Raw genomic sequence first — 27189 nt, forward strand, 5'->3', positions numbered from 1 at the left:
CTAAATACAAGTATTCTGGTAAATCCATTTGAAGGAAATGCAAAGTTGTAAACATGAATGAGCTGACTGCAATGATTTAGCACTGTGCTTGTCTACCATGTCTTATTAAATGTCCTACATGCTGCTCTCAATCATCAGCTTGGCTGGACTAAGTAAGCAACGCCTAGGAAATCAGGGGTGCACACCTCTGGGTACATCTGTGACGGTGTTTCCACAGAAGACCAAATGAGGGAGGAACCCTCGCCCTGACTGTGGACAGCATCATCTTATGGCCTAGAAGGTCATGGACTGAATAGGAGAAAATGGAGCCAGGCATGGAGCCTCACATTTCTCAGTACTTAGGAGGCAGAGGCAGGACTGCTCTGAGTTCAAGGTTATCCTAGGACACTGAGATCTTGAATCAAAAAATGGGGGGAGAGGAAAGAGAAAGCTAAGTGAGCACAACTTTCCTGCTACTTGAGCCTGAGATATAAATAAGCAGCAGCCTGTGGGAGGAAGACAGGCCTGCTCCTGTGATTTCGCTGTCAAGGTTGCTGTACCTGCTGAGCACTGGGCCAAAGCAAACTTCTCCTGAGTAACTTATGTCACATGTTCTGTCACAATGAGGAGAAAACTAGTGACTATAACATTGTTTCATCAAGATACAACTGTGTACCCAGTAATCCCAGCACTATGAAGTTGGGAGCAGGAGGACCAGGATTTCAAGGTCATCCTCTGTTATACAGTGAGTCAAAGGCCAGCATGGATTCCTTGACACTGTCTCAAAAACACAAAGCAAAACACATTTCCTAAGGCAATGTTCCCATAGTCTCCATGCTCTCTTCCTTCAGCATGGACTTAACATTTTACTATACCCCATACCAGGCAAGCCAATCTGTATTCTATGCCTCACTGTTATGAGATACTACCACAGTCATGATGTCTCACACTGATCAGACATTTCCTCTTGAGTGAAGCAAACTTTAAATCTGATTAAAACTGATGACACATCTCCAAGAGATATCCTACAGCATTCTAGTTCCAATTTGCTAAATCTGGAGCAGTGGTTCTCAACTAGAGATGATTTGTGCTCCTAAGAGATTTTTGGTAGTACCTGAAAACATTTCAGTCATCACAGCTTGGATCTGTTCCTGGCACCAAGTAGACAGAGGCCAGGGAGACTGCTAAACATATTATAATACACAGAGCAGCCCCTTCAACAAAGAATTCCATAGTTCAAAATGTCAATAATGCTTAGATGGAAAGCCTTGCTCCAGGGCAGTTATTCTCAACTTTCTGAACGCTGCAACCCTTTAACACAGTTCCTCAGGCTGTGGTGACTCTCAAGCATAAAATAATCTTCATTACTACTTCAATAACATTAATTTTTCTATTGTTATGAATCATAATATAAATATCTGACATGCAGGATATCTGATATGTGATTCCTGTGCAAGGTTCATTCAACTCCCAAAGGGATCAGAACCCACACATTAAGAATTGCTGCTCTAGAAAATAAAGCAACTGAACAGAAAAACTGATAAGAAAATATGGTTAAGCATGATTAAGTAAAATACACAACCCAAATAAGTATTTGTGCTAGCTAGTTTTATGTCAACTTAACACAAACTTAAGTCATCTGAAAGGCGAATTAAAAAAAAATTCTCAATTGATAAAAATGCGAGCTTTGTAAGCGACCTGTAGGGCATTTCCTTAATTAGTGATCAGTGGAGGAGGTTCTTGTCCATTGTGGGTGATGTCACCCCTGGGCTGGTGCTCCTCGGTTCTATAAGAAAGCAGGCTGAGCAAGCCTTGGGGAGCAAGCCAGTAGACAGCACTTCTCTGTGGCCTCTGCATCAGCTCCTGCCTCCATATTCCTGCCCTATTTGACTTCCTGTCCTGACTTCCTACAATGATAGACAACAATGTGGAAGTCCAAGCCAGATAAACCTCTCCTCCCCAACTTGTTTTGGTCATGGTGTTTCATCACAGCAATAGTAATTCTAAGACAATATCACAATAAAAAACTCTGCTCTGTGAAATGATACAAATATCATAGGTTTAGATTACGAGAAGAAATTAGAGACCAAAAGAGAAAGACAATTTTCCTTTTGCCTCAACCCTCAGATCATGGTGTTAAACCTTACTTATCATAGTTGTCTGGGTCAAGGGGCTGGTAAGTGACCTTGTAGCACTCAATTCTCTTCAGGAAGTCCTCCATCACATTCTCCCTATTCCTTTCAGGGTAGTCAGGGCTTGACACTTTTACCTCCTGAAATCACAGCAACATAAAGGCCTGGTCAGAGTTCTGTTCTTAAGAGCCGTCCTACAAATAGCCTCTTCTAAAGAACAGAAAAAGAAGTCCTTAAAGCAGCTTGTCACCAGAGCACTGGCATTCCCCAGTCACTGAACACTCTCATCCTGTCCTGTGACCCTGGCAACCAAGACAGGGAAGACGGTGGGGAGTCATGTGCTTTCCTTTGGCCAAAGGACAGAGGCAGTTATGCAGCTAACGCTGCTTCTGAGCCCAATCCCTTTATACGTTTGCCTGTGAACACAGAATGAGCTCTAATTTCCCCTCTATTGCTACTCAGCATAGGGTATGTGACCCAGCATTTGACTTAGGAATGAATCACTGCCTCTTCCTCAAATACAACAACTACGGTTCCTAGGATGGAAGGGCAGCTCTAGGAGAGCAGACAGAGACACCTACTTGGCACACAACAAAACACAACCTACCCACTATACTGTCTGCTGATGTGTCCATAAGACTCAGAAGCGCAGTACTCAATGCTGATCAGAACATTAAACAACGGAAGAAATATGATCTTCCTACGAGGTGGCTGGGCAGGAAAAAGAAGTCTAATCTGATGCAATATTTAAGTCTCAGTATCAGGTAATATCAGAACACAAAGCCAGGACTCCCACAGTCTAAGCTGTTCCCCATTCAGCAACTCATTGTTACTGTATTCCTCAAAGACCCAGACTCTTCCCATGGAAAATATAAAAGTATAAAGGTACAAATGCTCTCAAGTAAAGATTTCTATGATGGTAAGCCTATTACACACACACACACACACACACACACACAAACACACACACACACAGAGACAGAGACAGAGACAGAGACAGAAACAGAGACTAGCTGACTGACTGACTGATGACGACAGGGATGACACTCACCAGAATATTGGCAGCAATGACATCAGGATCATCACAGACAGATTCTACAAAAAATACCTGGACATGGAGAGAAGGCATGACAAACCCATCAAAATTGTCAGGTTCTTAACTGAAAGCACAGGCTCATCTACTCCACCAGCTACCATATCTGCAGGATCTGCTTCATAAAGTGGCCTTCAAATTCAGATATCCAAACCTTGAGCTCAGCAGAGTCAGAGGTTCTACACTCTTGTCTCTCCACCCTGCTCCCCACTTCCACTCCTCTCTTCCTCCAGCATGGAGTCAGAACCCACCTTGAAGGCATTCTGCTTGGCAAAGTTCAAAATCATGTCCCTCCTCTCCCGAGTGGTATTGGTGGCATCAAACACCTACACAGAGAGCATACAAAGTAAGTGAATCAGAAGAAACACATGAGAGATCACCCAATGCTGACTCTACATGGGGCTGAGTAGTCAGGATGCTGGAAGAGTGAACATAAAGAAGGAAAGGAGACAAGGCTCACCGCAATCTGCCCACTCTCTTCAGTAAAATAGGCTTTAACATCTTCCAGTGCCACCAGAGCACACCGTCTGACATGAGAACAAAGAAAATCAGTGAGGAGAGCTAAGGTAAAACACGGCCAGAGGTAAGCACAGTTGTAGGTATCACTTCAGCCTCAGTATCTTTCTGGTTGTCATGTCTGCCCTAACTAAATCTTCCAACTCTCCCACGGAGTTCATACGCCATCCTACAGCTTGCCCCCGTCCAACTCATAGGACTTATACCTCTTTAGGCATCACATAAAATCATCTTCTAGAGTCCTGTCTGCTACCCATCCAACCTAAGTTGGTCTTTCAATCTAATAATTTCCCTTAAAATCCCCTCAAAATATTTCCTGAGAAAAACAGGACCCTAACACATTCAATCTCACAACTGCCTAAAAACAGTTGATTTCAGTCAGGCCTTTAAAAAAAGACTCACTTGCGGATCTTCATAGCCTCTTCATTGTCATGGCGAAAGAAATCATAAGACTGATAGGACTTGACTGCTTCACGTCGATATACCCCAAGATTAAACACTGCAGCAAAAACAATACGATGGCCCCACTAGAGGAGACTTCTTGGCCTATGAATGGCCAATGGGATGGAAAGAGCAATGTGTATGTTGGGAACAATACCAAATTAAGAAAAGTTGGGTTAAAGTCCTGACTTACGAGAAGAGCTGAGGTTCTACCTCCTCAATTACTTTTTCACCAGAGTACCATTAAGGTTCAAAAATATGACACATGTGCCAAGGGTTTTGAGATACCACCTTCTCATTTAATTCTGAATACTTTTACCAAAGGTATTCTATCAAAACTAGGATGAGCTGCCTGGGCCTGGAGGAGACAAGTCTAGGGCCAGGGAACACATTCAGCAAATGAAGAACCCATGTTCATGTTTATCAGAAGCGTTACATGACCTTGATGCGAAGAAGATGAAGTCTCTCAGAGACCTGTGGGGCCCATAACTAATCAACTCCCTTCCCAACGAATGGCCTGCACCTACCTTTGGTGGGCACTCCAATCCAGTTGAGGTAGCGTGTTAGTTTCTTAGACACATAAGTTTTACCCCGGGCTGGCAAGCCAATCATAACAATGAGTGTTGGGGAGTTGGTCATATAGGAAGCCCATGCTAAAAAAAAAGAAAAAGAAAGAGATAGAGCTATAAAATTATGACACATATCATGAGTGTTACACATGAGATGAGAAGTTTCATAGCCATCAACTCATTTAATCCTCATAAACCTAGAGAGGAAAGGCCTAGGACGGGTAAGAGGGCAGACTGAGGCTATATTTGGCATATCCTCCTGAAACACAGTTAAAGGATCATGCAGACTTCCATAAAGTGCCCACACCAAGGCAGTTCTTTCCCAAGTCTTTAGAGAGATTCCCAGGATGAAAAGAAATAGTATGTAAGAGTAGGAAGAGAGAGAAGGCCTAATAGCACTGTAGCTATGGTTCTACTCACCCCAGGCTGAGATGACTGTAAAATAGATCCCAGAGTCTCTCCATTGAGGATTCTAACCATCCCTCCAGAGCCTCAGACAAGATTTTGATGGTCTTTGCAAAAAGAACCCTACCTCAAATTATTTTGGCCACAACACTCAGGTCATAAGCTCCTCCTTTAATTTAATTTCTAAGTTACAGTGATAGTTGGTGGGCAAAGCCTACAGGGTAAAGGTCTGACTAGACTCCATAAAGGTTCAGGATCAAACACAAGGGCATGGAGGGATGCCTGTTTCAACAGCTCATATAAAAGCAAGATGACTGGTTAGCAAGATAGTTGTTTTGCTTACCTTTCCATAGTAACTAACTTATTTCACCATTATTCATTTACAAATTTAAGTTTCACTGGGTTGGTGGGCTTAGAGGGCTAGTGACTTGTACAACACACAAATTAGTCAAGTGTCAACCTAGCATTGGAAGCACACCTGTGCTTCCCAGACAGTTTTTCTCCTAACAAGAGGCCTTTTCAGTCTGCTAAAGGAACTGGTTCCTCCCTGGCCATGCTCCCACAGAGCAGTGGTAGAGAAAGGACCTGCATTTGTGCCTGGTCACCTCTTTCTTGAAGTCAAGACCCAAGCTAAGGTTGTCCAGGAGAATTCAAGCTGGAGGCTTGCTCCATGGAGAAAGACTATACATAGACAACAAAGGGGAAAAAATGAATACACCCTGAGCTTCTGCTTCCCAGCACCCTTTTGAAAAGGGGGCCCTCAGCATGTGCCATGAGGATGAGGATGTCAGTCTAGATTAAGCATCTCTAAAGCTGTAGTGAGTCTGCTCTCACCAAGCCAGAAGCTAAGGCAGCAGGGCATTTCCCATACATGTGCACTCCTAAGGGACTGCATTCTCGACCGGAATCATTGTATCATGTGCATTGCTGTTGTGACACCTCTCCTTCTGAAGGGAACATGGGAAGAAATAAGCTAAAAAAGAAAAGTGGCCCACTACAATTGGGAGGAGAAAGGCACCCACCTACAAGATACTCATAAAGGCTCCTTTAAAACCCACATTTCAGAACCACCCAGCCTGTCCCCTGCTTTGAAGAGGCATACTTCAGTCTCTTTAGGTTGTTTGCTTCACTTTGCTAAATAAATTTCTGTTAAATAAATGTCTCTTGACTGGATTCTTTCCTTCAAAAAGAACTAAGAAACCCCTTACTGAGAGGTCGCACCCCTGTTGCATGGGGAATATTGCTGACTCTGGCTAATTTGTTCCACCAAGAAGCAGCATAAGCAGTTTTCATCTCTATGCAAACAAGGAGCTTAGAGAGAGTAAACAGCACCATACAGCCTCTGTGGCCTAAGTCACTGAACACTGACCCCAGCAGGCAAACAGCCTTACCTGACACCAGGGTGGAGTAGGAAAACCTGAGTCTTCATATTCCCCGGCTTAATGCACACTCCTCTGCCACATCTTCCAGATCATTAGCCACTTTCCCCAAAGGTGCTGTTTCCCTCACCAGCATTTAGAAAGAAAACCTGCTTGTGAGCTGCTCTAAAAGAAACCAGGGGGTGGCTGCTCTGTGTTCACCATACTGGCCAAAGAAAGCTAAGTACTAAAGAAAACACAGGGTTGTGCCACAGGCACTGCACACCCCTATTCTTCAGCAACATACCACCAACCTCATTCTAGAACATGCATAGCACGAACACACACACACACACACACACGCTATAACGAGGCCTTCTCATTTTCTGGAAAAAGAGAAAGAAAAACAAACTAAACTAAATAACACTTCCTCTCTCAAACTGCCACACTGGTAAAACTAGGAAGATGGTCTCCTATCTGTTAAACACGCAAAAGCACCGCTAAGTTTGAATGGGAGAATGGAAGGTCCTTCACACTGACCTACCTGTGACACGGGGACAGCATTTCTTAACATGAAGAACAGTTTCAACCCTGAGATTCTTTTTGTCTCCTGTATTTGAAATTAAACTGGCTTTATTCAGCTTCAACTCATTTTCTCTTTATGAACCTGCTTAGTCAGAATGAGAGCTTGACAGTTTCTTTCATATAAATGGGAAAACTAAAGCCCAGAGAAGGGAAGAGCTTGGCCCACAGGACCACAAAAGACAGTCAAGGTCAGGCTTCTCAGCCACAAGACTGATCTCATGACTGCCTCCTATTCAGCCTAATCTGCTGCTTCTTGGCCATCACATTAGCACCTGACAAAAGGTTCCATGGAAAACACAACTGTGTTCTCTATGCTTATCTGAGAGGAGTCTAGGAGAGGAAGGGTTCCAGATCTTCTCACGGCCAAGGACTTTTTTCATTACCAACATTAAATGGGCCCCACATTTTGAAATATGAAAACCATAAGGCATATATCATTAATATTATCTTAATTTTTTTCATTCGAAGTTTCAAAACCTGATTGTCTTCTGCCATGTGACTGAGTAAGCATGAAATAAGCTCATAGAACTATAGGCACATACTAGAAAACTGGTAGTTTTGTTAAGCAGTGTAGCTCCAGTCAGTAATACCCAGTAACCTCCAGCAAATAAATATCCTGAGGCACTGAACATTCAAAGAACACACTGTCCATGTGGATGAAGATTCCACTGGGTCTATCACACTCCTTTTACTTCTGTAAGAGAAGCTGCTGATGTGAGCATAGAGAAGTATTCTGTGTTCACTGAAGTGTTCTGTGTGAGAGTGAACAGTTTCACACAGTTATTGGCTGAAATTCACACAGTGTAGAAAGGTAAATCTGGATTTACCAACATGAAAAAATAAGAGTCCAAGGTAGAGTAAACTCTTTACAAGGAAATGGCAACAGAAGAGTATGTATATCATGAGCACACCTGTGTTTGTTAATGGGACACCCCAGAAATAAACACCTAAAAGAGGTGAATCTAGCGAAGACAGGAGAGACGGGAAGGTGCTTCACTCTCCATGTTTTCTCCTTGCATTACTTGAGCTTTTCTCAACTTGCACTGCTTTTGTAGTTCAGGAAAATACATTTGTCTTCTCCAAATCCACTAGCCATATTTTTAAAATAAATAAAAGAAACAAAAGATGAGAAAGAGAGAAAATTAGTAAAGAAAGCAGATAAGACCTTACTTTCAGTGACCCCTAAGACTCCTCACCTGGGTACCTTAAAAGTACCCCATCCAGCAGCACCCCTACAACCCGATCCCTGAAACGACTCAAGTCCCCAAAAGGCTCCTCTGAAGGTTCTGGCTCACTACAGCCATCGTTTTGCCCGAGGTGAAACCAGTCACTTCTCAGATTCAGAGTCAGCAAGCAGGTGTAATAAGCAGCAAGGGACAGGAGTTGGGCTATAAATAAAGCAACACAGGCAACCAGAGAGTCTGTAACAGGGCAACACAGGCAACCAGGGAGTCTGTAACAGGGCAACACAGGCAACCAGGGAGTCTGTAACAGGGCAACACAGGCAACCAGGGAGTCTGTAACAGGGCAACACAGGCAACCAGGGAGTCTGTAACAGGGCAACACAGGCAACCAGGGAGTCTGTAACAGGGCAACACAGGCAACCAGGGAGTCTGTAACAGGGAAACACAGGCAACCAGGGAGTCTGTAACAGGGCAACACAGGCAACCAGGGAGTCTGTAACAGGGCACCTTTTCCACACAATACAAACAGGGTGAGGCTGGGTTTATCAATTTAGAAGATACCTACCCTGAGTGAGGTTCTTTAAAAAAAAAAAAAAAAAAAAAAGACACAGCAGCAAAACAGAATAGGTTACTATGAATCTGCTCTCCTTAGTAAGATGGATGAGAACAAGATGTCTATAAGAATCAAACTGCCAAGTCTCTGTGCAGAGCGGAGAAAAACACACCGTATTCTAAGGATCTCACAATCTCATGGGCTAGCCATGACATAAGAAAAACTGAGTACAGAAATGACAACTAACTCAGAGTCCTTTAGTTGGGTAGAAAAAGCAGTTTTAAAAGAGTAGAGACTAAACAAAAACAAAAAACAAAAACCCACCAGAGTCCAGAGCAGAGATGAGAGCAGAGATTATGCTGGGATTGAAAGCCCTCCAAGAGCTGTGAAAGGATTAGGAAAGCAGGCAGGAGTGGCTGGCTGAGAACAAGGCAGAGCTAGAAGCACTGACGATATGAACTAGCTTTCTGAAGTCCACTCCCACCCTTCTTTGCTGTCTTTTGGACTACACAGCTAGTACCTGAGCACACTCCTTTTAAGAGGGAGACACCGGATCAGAATAAATGGTCAGAACACTGAAAAGATGACTCTTTACAGGACTCTTAAATTAGGAGATGTTAATAGCATTTAAATGGTAAGTCTATTTATATGTAATGTTTCAAACGTAAATACAAAGAGTCACTTGTGAAAAATGACAGCAGCTATGTCCAACATTCATCTCAGCACTTGTCTATATATACTTATTTATTTCTTACATCATTCCTGGGAGAACAATTTACTCTGTTATGAAGTCTAGAGTGTCTCCACTTTATAATGGAGTGAACTAGGTTAAGAGTGACAGTGTACACCTGTAATCCTAGCCCTCTGGGTCTAAGGCAAGAAAATGACGAGTTAATGCTGATCTGGGTTACAGAGTGAGACACTGTCAAAGGAAAGAAGGGAAGGAGAGGAGAAGGTAAAAGGGCAGAGAAAGGAGGCTTGCTTCCTTACAGGGTAAACTGAGGAAGAGAGAGGTTAAGTAAATTGCTCAAGGGATAGCTAGGAAACAGCAAAACCACCATTCAAACCCTGGAAGTCGGACCAAAGGGACTATAATTAAGCATCATTCTGTAAGTTTACTTACGAGACAGTCTGCCTTAGGTGGCAGCTTCTTGCCCTGGCAAGAAAAGGAGACCCTAACCACAGAGATATGCCAAGCTCAGTATTCTAACTGCATCAATCCAGCACATGCCTCATGGACGCCAGAAAAAGAGCATGAAATAACAAGAAAGAGCGTGACACCATAATGCAGCTCTGAGATAACTGACCAGACAGCTCTCACGCTAACCACCTCCTTCTCCCTATGCATACACATAAGCACTTCTCCATAAAGGGAGAACTGACCAGGGGGGTTCCAGAAGGATGAGTGCTAGAAGGCTCCTGAGGTTTCCAGAAACCTCTGAGGACCAATGCCCCAGACTTCTAGGGAAGTATACAGCCTTGCTTAGGGATGTAGAGTCCAGGGGACAAGAAATGATGCTTGATTCCCCTGCCACCATTTCTGCCATCCCTGTACATTAAAATGCTTGTGTGAAAGAATCTGCAAAACCCCAAAGCTAACCCTGCAAGAACTTCAAGCACCTGACACTGAGTCACATGTCAGAGCTCATTCCCCTCAGGGCAGGGAGGAACTGGACAAGGGCATGCTCTCACCTGCAACTTGGGTTTGTTTTTTGAGACAGGTCTCAAGTAACCCAGGCTTATTCTGAACTAAGTATGTGTGGTTAAGCACACCCTTGGACCCCTTATCCTCTGCCTCCACCTCACCGGGGCTTAGATTATGGGTGGGGACCAACAGGCCCGGCTTCTGCCTTCAATATATGCAATGAGTGTTGCCTTCCAAGAACACAGTCCAAGAGATAAAAGGAACTGAGGGAGTGACAGCCCCAGGTTACTTGTGTACCTTGACACTTGGCCATCCTATGTATAAAATAACTTGCTCTAGCTCCCACATATCACTAATGAAAGCATCAAGAAGTCCCAAGGACACTAAGCCTACTAGTTTGAGACAGGGAACTGCTCACTGTGGACTCTGTCTTAAGTCCTAAGCCATGTGTCTCACACATCTGTACTCAAGAGGTTATAAGAGGAAACTTGCATGATGAGTCAGAGGGCAGCCTGGGTTACACTGCAAGTCCCCAGCAAGTCAGGGTTCTGTGCTGAGATCCAGACGCAAAATAAATAAAACATAAACTGCCATGCAAAGAATTACTCCCCACCCCCACAGAGAAAAAGAGTGTAGGATACAAATACATTTCTGGGACAAAAATCCCAAGAGGGATCCGCAGTCAGTCACTCTTTACCAGAACTCACAGCATTTCTTCCCTGCCCTTCGCAGATTTGAGGCGTGGGGTTTATAGCTGCTGTTGCAGTCTTCCGGGGCAAATGTACTATTCTCAGACATGGTAGTTCTTCAGGAGGCACCTGGGAAAAGAGATAATAAAATAGAAGGAAGGGAAGGATGGTATCCCTAAAAATGGTGCAGAGGATTAGTGTGACAAAAGGAAGAAGCCCCTACCAAGATCCAGGTCCAGCCCCTTGCTCCTACTTCACAAACACTTGTTCTTGGATAAGTCACAAACCTGACTCCTCACCTATACAGCTGCACTCCAACTTTGCAGTTCTTTGCTGACTTGATTCACACTCATACATCTCAAACCCAGCAAGCCTTCCAATAATCTTAAAGCAGATTTTCCTAGCATGATTACTTCGTCTTATTTTACAGAATTGACAAATGAAGATAACCAACCAAAGTACCTTGTTCAAGTTTCTTGACCTCACATTCTAAGTTTAAGAATACAGACAGAACAGAGGTGGGAATCAGAAGAGCTGGAGGTGCGGAAAGATCAAGTGCACTTGATCAAGAAAGCAACCCCAATCCAAAGGAAAAAAACTCAGTCTCGGCGGGGGACGGAGGGGGGCGGGGGGGGAGGAAGAGGGAGGGAGGGAAGGAGAGGGAGAGAGGGAAGGAGGAGAGAGGGAAGGAGAAAAAAGGAGAGGGGAAGAGGGAAGGAGAGGGAGAGAGGGAAGGAGAGAGAGGGAAGGAGGAAAAGGAGAGGGGAAGAGGGAAGGAGAGGGAGGGGAAGAGGGGGACAGGGAGAGAAGGGAGAGAATGAGAATGAATTTGGAAACTGGTGAGAGGGACGGGGTGAAAGCACACTCTAGGAAAGAAGAACTGTAGTGGAGCTGAGATAGCCCTAGCATGTTACATTCTCTGACGTTCTCCACCCTCCCTGCCCTTTCCTATCCATCCCCTAGGGCGCAGCGGAAGTAAATGACTTATGAAATGTTACCTGCAAAATAAGCCTTGGGTCCTGATATCAACTAGGGTGAGAGGGACTGGGACTCACTACTCAAACCCCGATGCCAAGGAGCTCAAGACAAAAGATTCTATTTGAAAAGGAAAAAAAAAAAAAAAAAGGAAAGAAAGAAAAAAGAAAACCCGTGCACGGCTCCTGGCCTGACAGAGCCAATTCTCCATTCCTCACTCCGCAGCTGCGGCTCAGTGTCCCTGAAGGGCTGCACGCCCAGGAGCGTCACCGGAGCTACACTTCCCGAAAGCACGAAGCACCGTCGCTCTGCACCATCCCCGCGCCCGCGCAGCACCCCAGCCCGGTCCAGACTGCTCAATTACTGCTCACCCTATGACCTGTCCTATTCGTCCTCCCTGCTGTAGACCCGGTGTCGCCACCGGAGCACCGGGTACCAAAGCTGGCAGACAGACTGAAGTAGTCTGGGCTCCGGGGGTTGGGGCGAGTCACGTGGGGTACTTGGCCCCGCCCACGCTGGCGTCAGCCCTCACCTGGAGGCACGCTGGACCAATGAAGCACCTACAGGGCAGGGGGCGGGCTCCTGGGGTCTGGGAGGACCTGTGACAGCCTAAGGCCGTCAACTCGCAAAGCAGCGGGCCCAGGGGAGCTTGGTGGCATCGTTGCCTGGAAACAAATGGAGCTGGAGGCGGGGTGAATTAAAAGCCTTCCCTTTTTTTTTTTTCCTTCCCTTATTCTCGCGAGATCTGTTTGGCTGACATCTTGCGTGGGAGTGACTGGTGAAAAGTGAGGCTTAACGCCTTCATTCCTGAATCTCCAGCTAGGCTAGGTTCTGGGAGGTTGAGGTCGGCTTATAAAGATGCCTGGCTGGCTACCAGAAGGCAAGAGCTAACTAACTACAACTTCTGGTCAGCATCCTTGGAGCCTATGGACCCAGGAGCTTCCCATTCACCAGACAGGTGACTCCAAAGCACGTTCCTTGATTTACCCCCTCCATCCCTGGACCCAGGCTACATTATCTGTGGTCATCTGCAAGAGCCAAGGAGGAGAAGTGTGTGTGAGGGTACAGAGGGACAGATTCGCTGTAATTGATTCACAGTAGAGGCTGTTCCAGTGGGGTTTATCTCCCAGAACTACTTTTCAAAGTCACTCCCCCTGCACACCATTGGTACCTGACAGTGCTTGACAGTCCAGAGTGGGGAGGGGGACTTGTTTGTTGCTTTGGCTAAACGGTGGGGGAAGGGGGGGCACTAGAACTGTTTTCACTCCTTCCTTCTTGACCCGAGAGTCAAGTCATCTTCCACACAATCCAAGTATGGGTTTCACAGCCCCCGGCGTGTTCCAGCGTGCTACAAACTGTCATTATTCGGCGTTTACTGCACACCTTTAGAACTACGATCAAGGCAGTCTCGGGCTCCCGGGCTACAGAGTTGGAAACTGGCTAGCTATCTGGTCAGGTCTCCTCTCTGCCCGTCTGTCTTCTGTCTCTCGGCCACCACGAGGACTGCGTTGCCATGATGAAGTGTCTTCCTATTGGGATACCAGGAATCGGACTGGAATCCGGATGACCAAGAGTGAGTCCTCTTGAGCCCTGCCACCAACCGCGGGAGTGAGGCGATCGCCCCGGGCACGGCTGCTGACCTCATACAGTCTTTCTGAGGTGGCAGATGGACGCTTTCAAGTTCGTCTCACGGGACTCCCCGCTCGTCCCGTCCACTTGGCCTCAATGAATCAGTTCGGCGCAGCCACGAACCCCGCCAGCGGCGTGACTGTTTGGCGGGTCCTCTGACCTCTCTTGGCATTTGTTTACCTTCCCGGGGATGAGTCGGCTCTGCCTGGTGTTTGAGAGGCTGCTTTCATCATTGGCTACCTCCCTGCAAGGTGACATTCTGCTCTGCTAGACTTGGGAACTCCTTCCCCGCCCTCCTCCCTGGAGCATAAATGCTGCCGACGCGGAGCTCGCCTCACCCGAGCGCTCGGGAGAGCTGGCCGACCCCCCGCCCTCACCCGCGGCCGCCCTTGCCACTCTAAGAGCCCGCGCCGGTTTTTTTGGAAGAGCCGAGGCCGAGTTCCCCCCCACCGAGGTGTCGCGAGAAGCGCCCCAGCGGCCACCTCTCGCGATGTTTGGAGGCGCAAAAGGCGGCCATTTTGGGGTCCCCCCCGCTGGTTACTCCGGCGCTGTCCCCCAGGCTGAGGCTGGGACCAAGGCTGGCCCCGCAGGAGGCCGGCCGGCCGACACTATGTGGCGGCTCCGCTGCAAGGCCAAGGGTGGCACCCACGTTTTGCAGGGTCTTTCCAGCCGGACCCGCTTACGGGAGCTGCAGGGCCAAATCGCCGCTATCACCGGCATCGCTCCGGGCAGTCAGCGAATCCTCGTCGGCTACCCGCCCGAGTGCCTGGATCTCAGCGACCGGGACATCACTCTTGGGGACCTGCCCATCCAGTCAGGTACGGGCACCGGCCGGGGCCGGGGAAGTCTTGGAGGACGTGGAGGGGAGAAGAGTGAAGCCAGTAAGGCAGAGTGCCTATGTGACAGCTAGGGGCTTCAAGGACCAGAACTCCGGGAAGGCCGAGGCAGGTGTCAAGTCCTTTACTTGTGATTTAGAGACAAGGCTGGAGTCTTGAAGTCCCCTGTTCCCCAAGCCTGCTTCCAGGTCATTCGTTTCCTCTGCTTTCCCAAAGGACAGCAGGACCCTTGTTCCCTGACCGGACGGTTCTTTTTCCCTATCCCTATCAGCAGGTCAGTGGTTGAGATACCAATTTTTTGTCTTAATTCGTTTTCCCTGTGTGTTAATTTCTTTTTAGTTTGTGTCATATATATATATATATATATATATATATATATATACACACTTGGACGTTGTGTTTATTGCTGTAGAATTAACCAACAGCAGTTACTTGTTCCCAGTTTTAGAACTTGAACGTCAGTGTTGACCATTCAAAGCTTTTTCCATTTTGTGGCAAGGCCCCTCGAATCGAACTGTCAGATGGTATAGGCATGCGAAGTGCAAAGAACACCCCAGTGACCTACCTAGTCTGTGGAGAACATCTGAAAGATTTGGTTTTTAAGTTGAAACGCAGCGCGGAGCATTTTGTTCTGTTTGCCTCTTTCTGAAGACACTGTGAACTAAACACAAGCAAACTTAGAGAGTTACTGGCCTCTTGTTTACAAAGTTGTGTTCTCCTTGGTAACCCGCTTTATACTTTTAACTCCTTTGCTTTCTAATTTACTGAGTTGGCTAATAAACACCCGATCTATAATTTCTCTGCAGTTCTGGATTTGTTTTATTTTTGACAGGTGACATGCTGATTGTTGAAGAAGACCAAACCAGACCAAAAGCTTCACCTGCGTTTTCAAAACATGGTGCTCCTAGTTATGTCAGGGAAACTCTGCCTGTGCTTACCAGAACCGCAGTCCCAGCAGACAACTCTTGCCTCTTTACCAGTGTGTACTATGTCGTTGAAGGAGGAGTCTTGAATCCAGCTTGTGCCCCTGAGATGAGACGACTCATAGCACAAATTGTAGCAAGTGATCCAGACTTGTATAGTGAGGCGATACTGGGAAAGACAAACGAAGACTACTGTGATTGGATCAGAAGGGATGATACGTGGGGGGGAGCAATCGAGATCTCAATCCTGTCTAAGTTTTACCAATGTGAAATATGTGTAGTAGATACACAGACAGTCAGAATTGATCGTTTTGGGGAAGATGCAGGATATACCAAAAGAGTTCTGCTTATCTACGATGGCATTCACTACGATCCGCTTCAGCGTAACTTCCCTGACCCAGATACCCCTCCTCTGACCATTTTCTCCTCAAATGATGATATTGTTCTTGTACAAGCACTGGAATTAGCTGATGAAGCTAGAAGAAAGAGACAATTCACTGATGTAAACCGCTTCACCCTGAGATGCATGGTGTGTCAGAAGGGCCTAACCGGACAAGCAGAAGCAAGGGACCATGCCAGGGAGACAGGCCATACCAACTTTGGAGAGGTGTGATCTGTTCATAAGAGTGGGAGCCTACTACCTCACAGATCCAGAAGGCTCTGGGTTTTCCAATAAGCTATTCATAACCCTACAGAATAGAACACAATGCTCGGACCATCCTTTTATCCTAAACTAGTATGACTGACACTGAAATTCCTTGTTAAGATTAAAATCAGTGTGCAAGTTTACAGATGTGTGTCTACACTAGTGGCATGCCCTCTTTCTACTGGGGTGTCGGAATAGGTGGTTTTGGCCACTTCGGATGCTAACCCGAAGACTGGATTGTATTATAAACCAGCACCTAGCGGCTTTAGCTTATAGAAGAAAACATCATATTTTAGGTAATGTGGAAAGCCTTGTGGAGGGCCACTGGACATATACCACAATGTCTCCAGTAGTTGATTCCTTTTAATAACTTTGAATGAGTTAGTAGTTTCTAAATTCTGAATTGATTCATCAAATGAAGATACTCAGAATTGTCAAAACTTTTTATATTGCAATTTGGTAGACTTTATAAGTGTATCTAACTACTTACAAGTATATTAAAAGCAATTTTACAGGGAGAAGTATGTCCCTTGAGAATGTTATCTAAAACAGGGATTAATATGGTCCTGTTGCGATTTCTAGTGTATAAAAGTAGAATGTATAAGGGGGAAAGGTGCCTGAAGCAGCTTCCTGAAGCTTTAAAAGACTGTTGGCCTCTTGTTTTAATGCAATTCATGTATTGGTATTTGTCACATTAGGTAATTTTTTTTCAATGAAGCAGGATATGCCTTTTTAATTGCTAATTTAGTTTAAAATTCAAGAAGTATCTTGAAATTTTGAGTGTTTAGTTCTTTTGCTTTTTTTTTTTTTACATACATACAAATTTTTCTGGAGGGATTTGATTTCCTCAGCTCTTCAGCTCAAAGCACTTCTTACTAACAAGTCTTCCTCTAAAGTGTCAATGGTATATTTTGGTTTCCTGAAACTCTTTTCTGTAGAGAACAGTATTCATAGATCCACTATGATCTTTTGGATATTTCACATTTCTGCAAGTTAGTACTTTGTTCATCTGTGATCTTTGACTTTCAGTTTTTAAATAATTGATTTGGTTTGTTTCACTTAGAAAATATACAAAGTTTTAAAATCCTTGCCTTATACAGCTCTCTCAGAATATTGCTACCTAGTGTCAGGTATGTAGCCATTTGCTTGATGGATTGATCCTCAAGGCACTTGCTCTCAAAACTTAGCTTCACTATAGAATCTTCCAGGTAAAGTTTTCTACCTCTTAATTCTTCTAAAGATCAGGGATGCTAAGTTATAATTTGTTGTATATCTGTCATACAGTGTATAGAGGCATAATGTTGTGAAGTTTTGTTATCTTGATCTTATTTATTAAATATCTCAGAGAACCATTTACACCAATGTGCTTTAAAGCACTTAACATCTTTCCATGATTCTTCTTAGCAAGTGTTTTAAAATCAAAGTCAACCCTTAGCCTTTTACATGGTAATCGTGACCATGTCAATTAAGGAATATTAAAGTGAACAATTTAGAAAGTTCCTTTAAGGACATTGAACAATTCACAAAGTATGCTTCGATCATCAAATGAGATTCTCTCTTGTGTTGAGACAAAGTCTCCCTGTGTGTTTCTTGCTGGCCTGGAATTTGTTATATAAACCAGGCTCCTCCAACTCAAAGTGATCCTTCTGCCTCTGCCTTCTGAGTGTTGAGATTACAAGTAGGGGCCACCATACCTGGCCAGATGACTTTTCTTGAATGCCCTTTGTGCACATAGCCAGTCAGGCAATGGCATTATTATATTCATATAAGTTGAAAATGTTTTTCTTTTTTGAACTGAGCCTTAAAGATAGTTCTAGTGAGCTAGGATGCCGGGCACTTGGAGGTCATGACATGTAATGACTGTCACAAAAGTCTCTTCAGACCTGTCCTCTGGGTTAGATTTTTTAAATCTCTTTTGTTTTCTCTGTAAAATATTTAATTTAAAGCTGTACATTAAAACTGTAACATTGGGTTATGCATCGTATTTATAAAGCTTACCTTCCTTTACCACTTGAGCATCCAAATTCAATATTTCTAAAAATTTGGATCCAAGTTTGTTCATGCAACAAGTATTTATTGAATAACTTATAATGTGTCAGGCATGTTCTATTTTTTGAAAATAAACTCCTGTCACTTAAAAATTGAGTCTATATAATGTACAGAGGATTTGTTTAGTAAACGTAAAGAAATAGAATGAGCACTGGTATCTTAAAAATCAAGTCTTTGTTCTAAGTGTTATTTGTATGTCTTGTTTAGTATTTATTTAGGGGATTGTTTCTTATTCTATTTTTATCTTTTGCTTGGTTTGTCAGGTAGACACTTGATAGTAAAATGGCTTTCAAAAAGACATTTTAATCATTTGCTGATATGAGAACTGGTTTGAGAGTAGTGTTTTTGTTGTGAAACATTCCAGGTGAAGCATTATATGCAAATTATTTAATTATTAATTTCTGTTCATTCCAAATACAAGCTGTTAAGCCTCATAGAATTTAAAAGATTTGTTTTATATTTTTTCCTGTATGTATTAAGCTCTTGAAATTGTGAGGAAACTCATTTTTAGATTTTTGAAAACATCTGTGAATTTAGTTGCAGCAAAGCTAAAAAAACAAAAAAACAAAAAGAAAACCTATGTCCTAATGAAACCCTTTCTGTCCAGTTTTTGCCTGTCCTACAAGAATTATTTTTAATTAAAATGAGTCAATTTACATTAGTGGTAGAATAAAAATTATGCTTTGACCCCATTTCCCCAGTACCCCCCACTCTTTTGGATTAAAGATTCAGTGTGTTTTTATAAAGATACCCTAGTCACAGCAGTAGTCAAAATTAATGTCCCTGGGAATTTTGTGATATGACACCACATGAAGGCATCTAGATGCTACTACATCTTTTGCTAGTGATTCATGGTTGATTTCTTAAAGCTCTCCATGAATGAAGTCATAGGCAAGGGGTTACTGGCCAACCTAACCTTGTTGTTAGGAACTGATACCATTAATGCCATTTGAATACTCTATTGAGTTCAAGTCCCAGAAAAATCAGAATCCCAAATTAACATTATTTCCCTGCCCAGGTATGCGCCTAACTGCTCCTGCCTAACTTACTTGTCTGCCTAGCTTCCTCCCTTCAAGCTGCCCTAGGTGAATTTTCTGTCTTTGTGGAAAAATTACAGTAGGATGTATGTGAAATTAAGCAGCAATGATCCACACACGTTATATATTTAAAAATCGGGTGGCCTTCTGAAATTTACATATATTAAAATTTACATTTTTCATGTGTTGGAACATCATTTGCAGCATTTTTTTTATTTATTTATTTTTTTATTTTATTTATTTATTTTTTTTTTTTTTTGAGGCAGGGTTTCTCTGTATAGCCCTGGCTGTCCTGGAATTCACTCTGTAGACCAGGCTGGCCTCGAACTCAGAAATCTGCCTGCCTCTGCCTCCCGAGTGCTGGGATTAAAGGCGTGTGCCACCACGCCTGGCTCATTTGCAGCACTTTAAAAATTAGAGAATAAAAGTTTACATAGCTCTCTAGAAGATCTTGAGGGCAGTAAGGATATAACCCCAAGCCAGCTGCTAGCCAGTGGCTCTCATCTGCTATTGCCATCAGTATTTATGTATCTTATGATACAGTCTAATTTCACTCACTGTTAGGACCATGGTCTATGTCCTAACATAAGGAATATTACTTCTGTAATGTGATCTCTAAAGAATCCATTCATCAAACCTTTCATTCATTTTAAGCAAGCTTATTTTGGAAGAAATTGATTTTTGAGTAAGATATGCAAGCAGTGTTTGCAAATCTAAAGGAACACTTTATTTGAATAAGCTAGTTTGTTACTCATGCTAAGCATCGAACCAGGGCTTTTTGCTGCTAGGGTAAGTGCTTAGCAATCTGCATTCCACCCCGGGATGGTTTCTTAGTGCCTGTTGTAATGTGCAGCACATCCAACTCAATGAATGGTTGTGGGAAAGGTTTTGGTTTTTGTTGTTGTTTTGTGGTTTTGTTTTTCTTCAAAAATTAGCTAACATTTTGTTTACAGTGCTTTGACTATTTTATTTGGAAAACAAAGTATTATGTTTACTGAATTATGAAGTGTTTGTGTCTAAATTCATTTGATTTAAGGTAGGGTGTTATCCTTCCCATGGCATTTTCAAGTGAAAAGCATGGGTACTACTGAAAAGGAGATGTATACGGCCATGAACACAAGCTTTGAAACACATGAACCTGTAATTAGTAATTTAAGTATAGTGAATGAATGACGTGGTTAAGTTATAGGTAAGGAGGCTGAGGATTTCTACCAAGCTGATGTGGCTTGGCTCCAGAATGCATATAGAATGTTTAGTTGAGTGTAACCCATCAGTTACTTAAAGGACAGGGGTTGCCTGTTCACGTTTGTGCCATTCAAGGTGCCACAGGAAATGCGTTTGTACCAAATTATTTGTTTTCTTTAAGAATGCCTTTGTCAAAAGGTTCAGAATGAAAAATAGTCTTATTGTGGCTGTACTAGCACAGTAGAAGGAACTCTGGTTCCTTAAATAAGAAAATCATCAATAAAGCCTGAAATACAGAGCTCAGAACATAATTTCAAAAGTATAAGAGGGGGCCAAACAGAAAGAGTTCTTTCCTGACATATGAAAATGTGTTCTTAGTGCTGTTTCCAGAATGTTCCTTTGTCATTTGCCAGCAAGTTTCCAAGGTCAATGTGCTGCTGCTCTCTGGGAGATGTCTGACTTCATTTTATACAACTCATGATTTTGCCTTTGTTATTAAGATGCATTCATTTTATTTATGATATGTGACTTTTTCAATATCTGAATGTATGAAGTGACTTGTTTTAAAGGAATAAATGAAGTGAAAACATTGTTGTGCGAGCATATTTTGGGATCAGGGCAAAGGGCCAGTAAAGAATACTACACTCAAGTTACGTATTACCAACAGGCCACAGCATGGATTTGTGGAACTGCTTCCCACAACCTTCAAGAGGTTAAGTGTTTCTCTTTACTGATGCCAGAAGGCACTCAGAACTTCCCTTCACTGACTAAATTTCTTTCTAAAACTCCTGAAGTTTAATAACCTTGGCTGATGGATTGTTTAATTGGAAAGGTTGGGTGTTCCTGGCTTTAGTAGAGTAGAATCAGGGTGGGTTTAGATCTGTTTGAAGATGGTGGCTTCTCTAACACTGGATAATGTTTCAGTGTCAGCAGTTAAACACTAGAAACTGTGGAGTTGTTAGAATTGGCCAGAGTTTTCTAATAGACTTAAGTCCATAGACATACACAGCACACAGAAACTAACAAGAATAGAAAGAAATGAATGCTTTAATATTTTTTTTAAATTCAAATCCTGTCTTAAGTCTTCTGCATTATGAGTTATATAAGAAGTCAGTTGGGGGCTGGAGAGAGAGCTCAGCGGTTAAGAGCACTGACTGCTCTCCTGAAGGTCCTGAGTTCAATTCCCAGCAACCACATGGTGGCTCACAACCATCCATAATGAAATCTGATGCCCTCCTCTGGAGGGTCTCAAGACAGCATATAATAAATAAATAAATAAATAAATAAAATCTTTAAAAAAAAAAAAGTCAGTTGGTCTCTGCCAATCTTGAAAAAATATTTTAATACTAGCCATAAGATAATTACAAAACAATTTCTTCCTCCTTTCCCATGGTATTACAGTATCGCAGGCTCACACAGAGAATCGGAGGTTTTCCCAATTATTCTGTTAAAGTTTGGGGAAGAGAAGCTTGGGTGTGGGAGAAGCTGCAAAGCAGGCCTCCATTTGTGCCTAATGCATACTTTCCAAGTTGGTAAAGATCCTACATCTCTAAGCATGAAATTCGGTGGTTAGAAACAGGGAATCCACAGATAAGCATTGTTTTTGAAATTGTGTTCTGCAGTGGTGGCTCACACCTTTAATCCCAGCACTTGGGAGGCAGAGGCAGGCAGATTTCTGAGTTCGAGGCCAGCCTGGTCTACAGAGTGAGTTCTAGGACAGCCAGGGCTACACAGAGAAACCCTGTCTCGGAAAAAGAAAAAAAAAAAAAAAAAGAAACTGTTCTGATCTGGATGCCCTTTTGTCAGAGTAACTAAATGTAACAGAAACTACAAATCAAACAAGAGCTGCCACTCAGTTGAGAGTGTAGTGCACTGGGGTGCCAGCATACACTGGGTATAGTCCTTGTTCCATTCAGCTGTACAGCATCTCAGCTACCCAGTCTGAAATGAACAAATTCTCCAGAAGAAATGTGGCCCCAGATGTTAGGCATACCACACCACGCCTACCCTTTCCCTGTTCCAGACCTAGTCGTGTACCAAATTCTTTATTGCCCTTTTTGTTCTTCATTACTGCAACAGAAGACTCATCTGAATTTCCTGGTTCAACATTTCTAGAAATGGATGTCTGTGACACTTACCTGTCTTGTGATTATCAACAGATGAAATTTACCATGAAATTTACAAAGCGGAAGAGTATAACTTGGAAGTGGCAGATGGAGGAGGAAAAGAGGTAGAAGCAGGTAGCATGAACATTTCTATCAGTTCCCTTCCTCCTTGCAGATATTGTACTGAAATATTCACCCAAATTGTAGACCAAACTTAACAGTTAATAAGAGTTGCACATTTTGTTTTATGACTGAAATTACTTCCTACTGAGGCTAGGAAATCAATGTTCCTTATGGTATTTATGGAATTACTTCTCCTAGAGTATTAGTATTACAGGAGAAGCTGATCAAGTTCTTAAACCTGCAAACTATGGGGCAGACTGAATTATGTATGACCTTTTGCAAAGGTGACCCTCCCATTATGTTCATTTAATATCAAAACATACGATTTGGGGAATTGTTTGTGTGGGGTGGTTTTTGTTTTGTTTTTCCTTGAGAGTATCACTCAGTAATCTAGGTAGGCTCCGGCTTGTGAACAGGATTGAGACATTCCTCCTGATATTTTCCAAGTGCCAAGATTATAGGCATGCACTACCGTGCCTGCCTCCAGTTTTGTCTTTCTTAATCGCAAAATGAAAACGGAGAAAAACGTTTTACTTTGTCTAGGAGCAGCTAAACTATTTCAGGTAAGCTGATAAACCCTTCCAAAGATATCCTTGTGGGGTATGCTGTCACCTATCTCAGGGTTACAAAATGACAGATCCCCTCAGTGAGCAGTTTTTGGATAGTGCCATCATGTCAGGAACTGCCCTGGGTGCTCTATGCACTGGAAGGAAAAATGCATGCAATGCTGTAAAGAAATAGTATGGTATGGGTCCATGGAGAGAACAGCAGGGGTGAGGTGGAGCAGCAATTTAAAATTCATGAGTCTGGGAGAGCCTTTTAGAAAAACTGGCATGAAGGATGGACACTAAGCCACAGAGGAATTAGTCCTTTAAAGAGTAGGAAGAGCATTCCAACCAGCAAATGCAGCATCTATAAACTCAGTACTATGGGAAGTATCTCCCAACCAGTCGGCTCATAGTGCAGGTGAGAGAAGAGAAAAATAAGATGCTTTTACAAGTGGGCAAGGACCCAGATTCTTGCTCTCTTTGGCTACTTTAAGGCCTTGTGTTACATGTACTTGTGTGTGTGCACAGATGAGTGCATGTGTATTTATCTTCAGTTTACTCTGTCTGGACAGAGCCAATTTGGTTTGCTATTACAGTGCTCTCAGCTCCAAGTAAAACGCTGGGCATGTAACAAATATCTACATATGAATATATGAATATGAATAAATGAATTCAGAGTATAAGAAATTAGACATTGACCTTGCTGTTTGTTGTAGTCAGTGTAAGGACATAAAAGCATTCCAATGAATCGTCAGATCTTTGTCTCAAAGGAATTTTATTAGCTCTTAGTGGGAAGTCCAAGAGCTTTTGATATGACTAGAACCAGAGCTTCAAATAAAGTCTTTGACTCTTAAAAACACATCATCATTGTTGTGTAAATTTCTAAATACTGGAAACAGAAAAGGGCCTAAAATTTACAGTCAGAAATACTTTGGAGGCTTTTCAACAGCAATACTGGAAGCTAAAAGATGTACCTTAAAACTCTGCAGCCACTCTCAATCAAATACAAGGGTAAAAAGAAAGATATTTTCAGACATACAGGAGTTTAGTTAAGCATTTGTCCTTAGGAAATTAGTAGAGACTGCTCTGCCAAAAGAAGAGAGCCAACAAAGAAGGTCTACACTCCAGATAACCCAACAGAAAAGGGATTTATCCCAGTTATTGATGAAGATACCAAAACAAGAGCCAATGAGTAGCCTACAGACCAATCGGCCCCAACTGCTGCAGGTCTGAAGCCTGGAGGAAATTTTTCTTCAGGATGGAATTGATAGAAAACATGAGGTATATGTTAGTGTAGTGAGGGGGAAATTACATGATGGGAGTGAAGGGTGCAAAGATGCATAGAAAAGGAAGAGTGACCATATTCTACCTAATAACCCAACTGCCAACATTTGGGTAATAGAGACAGAGACAGACCTGGGGGTGAGAATGAGGGCACAGATGTGATGGGAACAGAGTAGTGTAGAAAAAACAAAGCTGTTGTCTCGCTCAGTAGGGAAAAGATATCCAAACCCAACCTATAAACTCTAGATTTCCACAGCACGTGGGCTGAGAAACTTCCACAAAGAAATAGGGAAGAACCCGCTCCTGAAAACTACTTAGCAATTAAATAGTGTTAGGAACTAAGGTCTATTTTAGTATATGGCTTCGTTTCCATTCACATTTGGCTTCAGACTTATATACGTTGATGAAAGCTTGGTGGTTTGTAGCCTAATTACAATTACTCTCTTGAATCCATCCCTAACTCTGCTTTATTTAAAGTCAGCACTTCATTCCCCAGCCTCTACTTGAACTGAAAAACTTTCCTGTCTGTCAGAATTTTAGAGGTCACTGCACTTAGAGACCCAGCACATATTACCATGAAGAGAGAGGGCACCAAGTGTTTCCTGAGGATAAAGAAAACATGTTTCCTTTAAGAGAAAAGGAAAGGCCTGGTCAGTATGATGTGTGTCGAGCATGAAGAGTTTGGATGGAGGCCCACAGTTGTTTTGCAGTCTGACTTTGTAAACTACCCTAAGGAGCCAAAGTTATTTATTTTGACTTAGAATGAGTGTGGATGTGTGTTCAGGCACACCTGCCCATACCTGGGTCACTTAAGTGACTGCCTCGCTCACTGACTGAGGAAGGAAATAGTAAACTAGCCTTTAAGTTAAAGAAGGTGATAACCATACCACAACAGTGTACCAGCAGAAACAAGGACTGAAAACAGAGGAGTCATGGAAGCTGATCTGTAATTCTTTGTCAGAATCAGATCATCAAACAAGAATTCACTTCCAACTATCAGCAGTACCTCTCCCCAAAGACCTACCTCAGCCATCAAGCCTTATTCCTGACTTGGGAAGTCTTCCCTTGCCTGTAGTCCAGGCCACCTTTGTAATTCACTTGGAACCTCAAAGGTTTGTATTTTTCCAAAAAAAAATTTTAAAAAAAAGTGAAGCAAAGAAAACCATGCTCAATTCCAGGAAAAGCAAGGAAATGGAAGGCAGGAAGCATTCAAATTAGAATAGTGGTTTATTTCCACCAGGACATATGTGTGCTTTGAAGAATGGGGAGACAAGCCAATGCTTATGCATAACTTCAGCTAGAATGGTAGTATTTTATAACTGAGTGGTAGATGGCAGAGTGCTGTGCCTGGGTAGCTGAAACATTTCCCAAGGTAAATAAATGTCTAGGGCGAAAGAGAAAGTCAAAGAATTATTTAATGTAAGTCACTTACCTGGGAAAAGATGGGAGACCCTCCTGATTATTCTAATTTTATTGGAAGTTGAGAAAGTGTTCAGTCTTTTTAAAGATTCGTTAAAGTTTTGCTTCTATTTTAAGTAAACGTTTAAATCACTCACCTATAAAAACCTGGATCAAATCCAGTGACCCCAGCCATAAATATAGCCCCAGTGCAGTGAATTGGTGTAGAGATCCCCTTCCTGTTTTCTTAGTATTGTGACATCACATATATTTAGATGATGTATTAGAAACAGAGATCATAGTCCTGAAGTCAATGTGATCCACAAGATGCAGATAGGATGGATACTGGGTTGTCTCCCACTTTCTCAGATTATCTTCCTCATCTTGGTCTCAGGATAATGTAGAGACCTTCCCTCCCACCTACAATCACAGAGAAAGGATGGAACTGTGTCTTAGTTAGGGTTTTACTGCTGTGAGCAGACACCATGACCAAGGCAAGTCTTATAAAGGACAACATTTAATTGGGGCTGGCTTACAGGTTCACAGGTTCAGTCCAAAATCATCAAGGCAAGAATCCAGCACCAGCCAGGCAGGCCTGGTGCAAGAGAAGCTGGGAATTCTACATCTTCATCTGAAGGCCGATAGCAGGATAATGACTTCCAGGCAGCTAGGGTGAGGGTCTTAAGCCCACACCCACAGTGACACACCTACCCCATAGTGGCCACACCTCCTAATAGTGCCACTCCCTAGGCCAAGCATATACAAACCATCATCACACCATGCGTCTTCCTATAAAACATATAAACAGCTGCAGGCCAGAAATTAAATAAGGAATGAAGCAAATTGTTAGAATTAATTATACAAGTTATCTGTGATGTGAACTTTATGCTTCCCACTGGGATTTTTTTTCCAAAGCATAGGCAGACGTGCATAGCAGCTCTGATGGTTGATTGTGATTGCCACTTTGACAATGCAGGGAATGAATGGTTAGGCTCCTCGTATGCAGTGAGCACAAGAGCATTCACAAATGAGCAGGAGGTACTAGGCCCGCCCTCCCCTAGCTGGCCACTGGTGCCTACTTGTCTCAGAACTCTGAGAGTTGAAAGATGGCAGGCAGCTATGTGAGGATGACTGAGCCCACCAACAAAAAAAAATGAGACATTTTCAAGCCCCAGGATGTTCATTTGGTAAGGCTTTACATCCTGAACCAATGTAATGGGGGCTTTGAGAAGAAATGTTAGAAGAAATCAAAGATAATATCACTCTGAGGTCCTGGCCTATGAGGAAAAGATGGCCAGAATT

The 27189-nt window shown here is 43.1% G+C and overlaps 2 protein-coding genes across 10 annotated transcripts in view; one reads left to right on the forward strand and one right to left on the reverse strand.

The window, feature by feature from the left end:
• Window positions 1–13586, reverse strand: part of Pfkfb2 (6-phosphofructo-2-kinase/fructose-2,6-biphosphatase 2) — a 28178-nt gene extending 14592 nt beyond the window's left edge. For 5 of the 9 annotated variants that reach the window (XM_029474219.2, XM_021165600.3, XM_029474238.2 and 2 more), the window contains exons 1-8: window positions 12496–12632; window positions 11168–11278; window positions 4689–4814; window positions 4123–4219; window positions 3665–3731; window positions 3456–3530; window positions 3163–3219; window positions 2127–2251 (exon numbers count right to left, since the gene is read on the reverse strand). In XM_029474219.2, coding sequence (XP_029330079.1) covers window positions 2127–2251; window positions 3163–3219; window positions 3456–3530; window positions 3665–3731; window positions 4123–4219; window positions 4689–4814; window positions 11168–11258 — 638 coding nt within the window. In that variant the 5' untranslated portion in view covers window positions 11259–11278; window positions 12496–12632. Of the gene's footprint in view, window positions 1–2126; window positions 2252–3162; window positions 3220–3455; window positions 3531–3664; window positions 3732–4122; window positions 4220–4688; window positions 4815–11157; window positions 11279–12147; window positions 12250–12495; window positions 12633–12656; window positions 12792–13507 lie in introns of those variants that run through there. The other 4 variants (XM_085840873.1, XM_085840872.1, XM_085840871.1 and 1 more) reach the window with 4 other exon arrangements.
• A 547-nt stretch (window positions 13587–14133) lies between these two features.
• Window positions 14134–21020, forward strand: Yod1 (YOD1 deubiquitinase). The gene is made up of 2 exons (XM_021165618.2): window positions 14134–14571; window positions 15422–21020. The coding sequence occupies exons 1-2, from the start codon at window positions 14244–14246 to the stop codon at window positions 16123–16125; spliced, it is 1032 nt and encodes a 343-aa protein (XP_021021277.1). The 5' UTR covers window positions 14134–14243; the 3' UTR covers window positions 16126–21020.
• The last annotated feature ends 6169 nt before the right edge of the window (window positions 21021–27189 follow it).

This window comes from Mus caroli, unplaced genomic scaffold (assembly GCF_978045245.1).
Source record: "Mus caroli unplaced genomic scaffold, Mus_caroli_1 scaffold_1, whole genome shotgun sequence".
In the NCBI taxonomy this organism is placed as follows: Eukaryota; Metazoa; Chordata; class Mammalia; order Rodentia; family Muridae; genus Mus; species Mus caroli.

Bases quoted from the DNA above. Each gene is read 5' to 3' on its own strand.
- Yod1 (XM_021165618.2), top strand. From the start codon at position 14,244: ATGTTTGGAGGCGCAAAAGGCGGCCATTTTGGGGTCCCCCCCGCTGGT. The intron at 14,572-15,421 runs GTACGGGCACCG...TATTTTTGACAG, and splicing joins GGACCTGCCCATCCAGTCAG to GTGACATGCTGATTGTTGAA.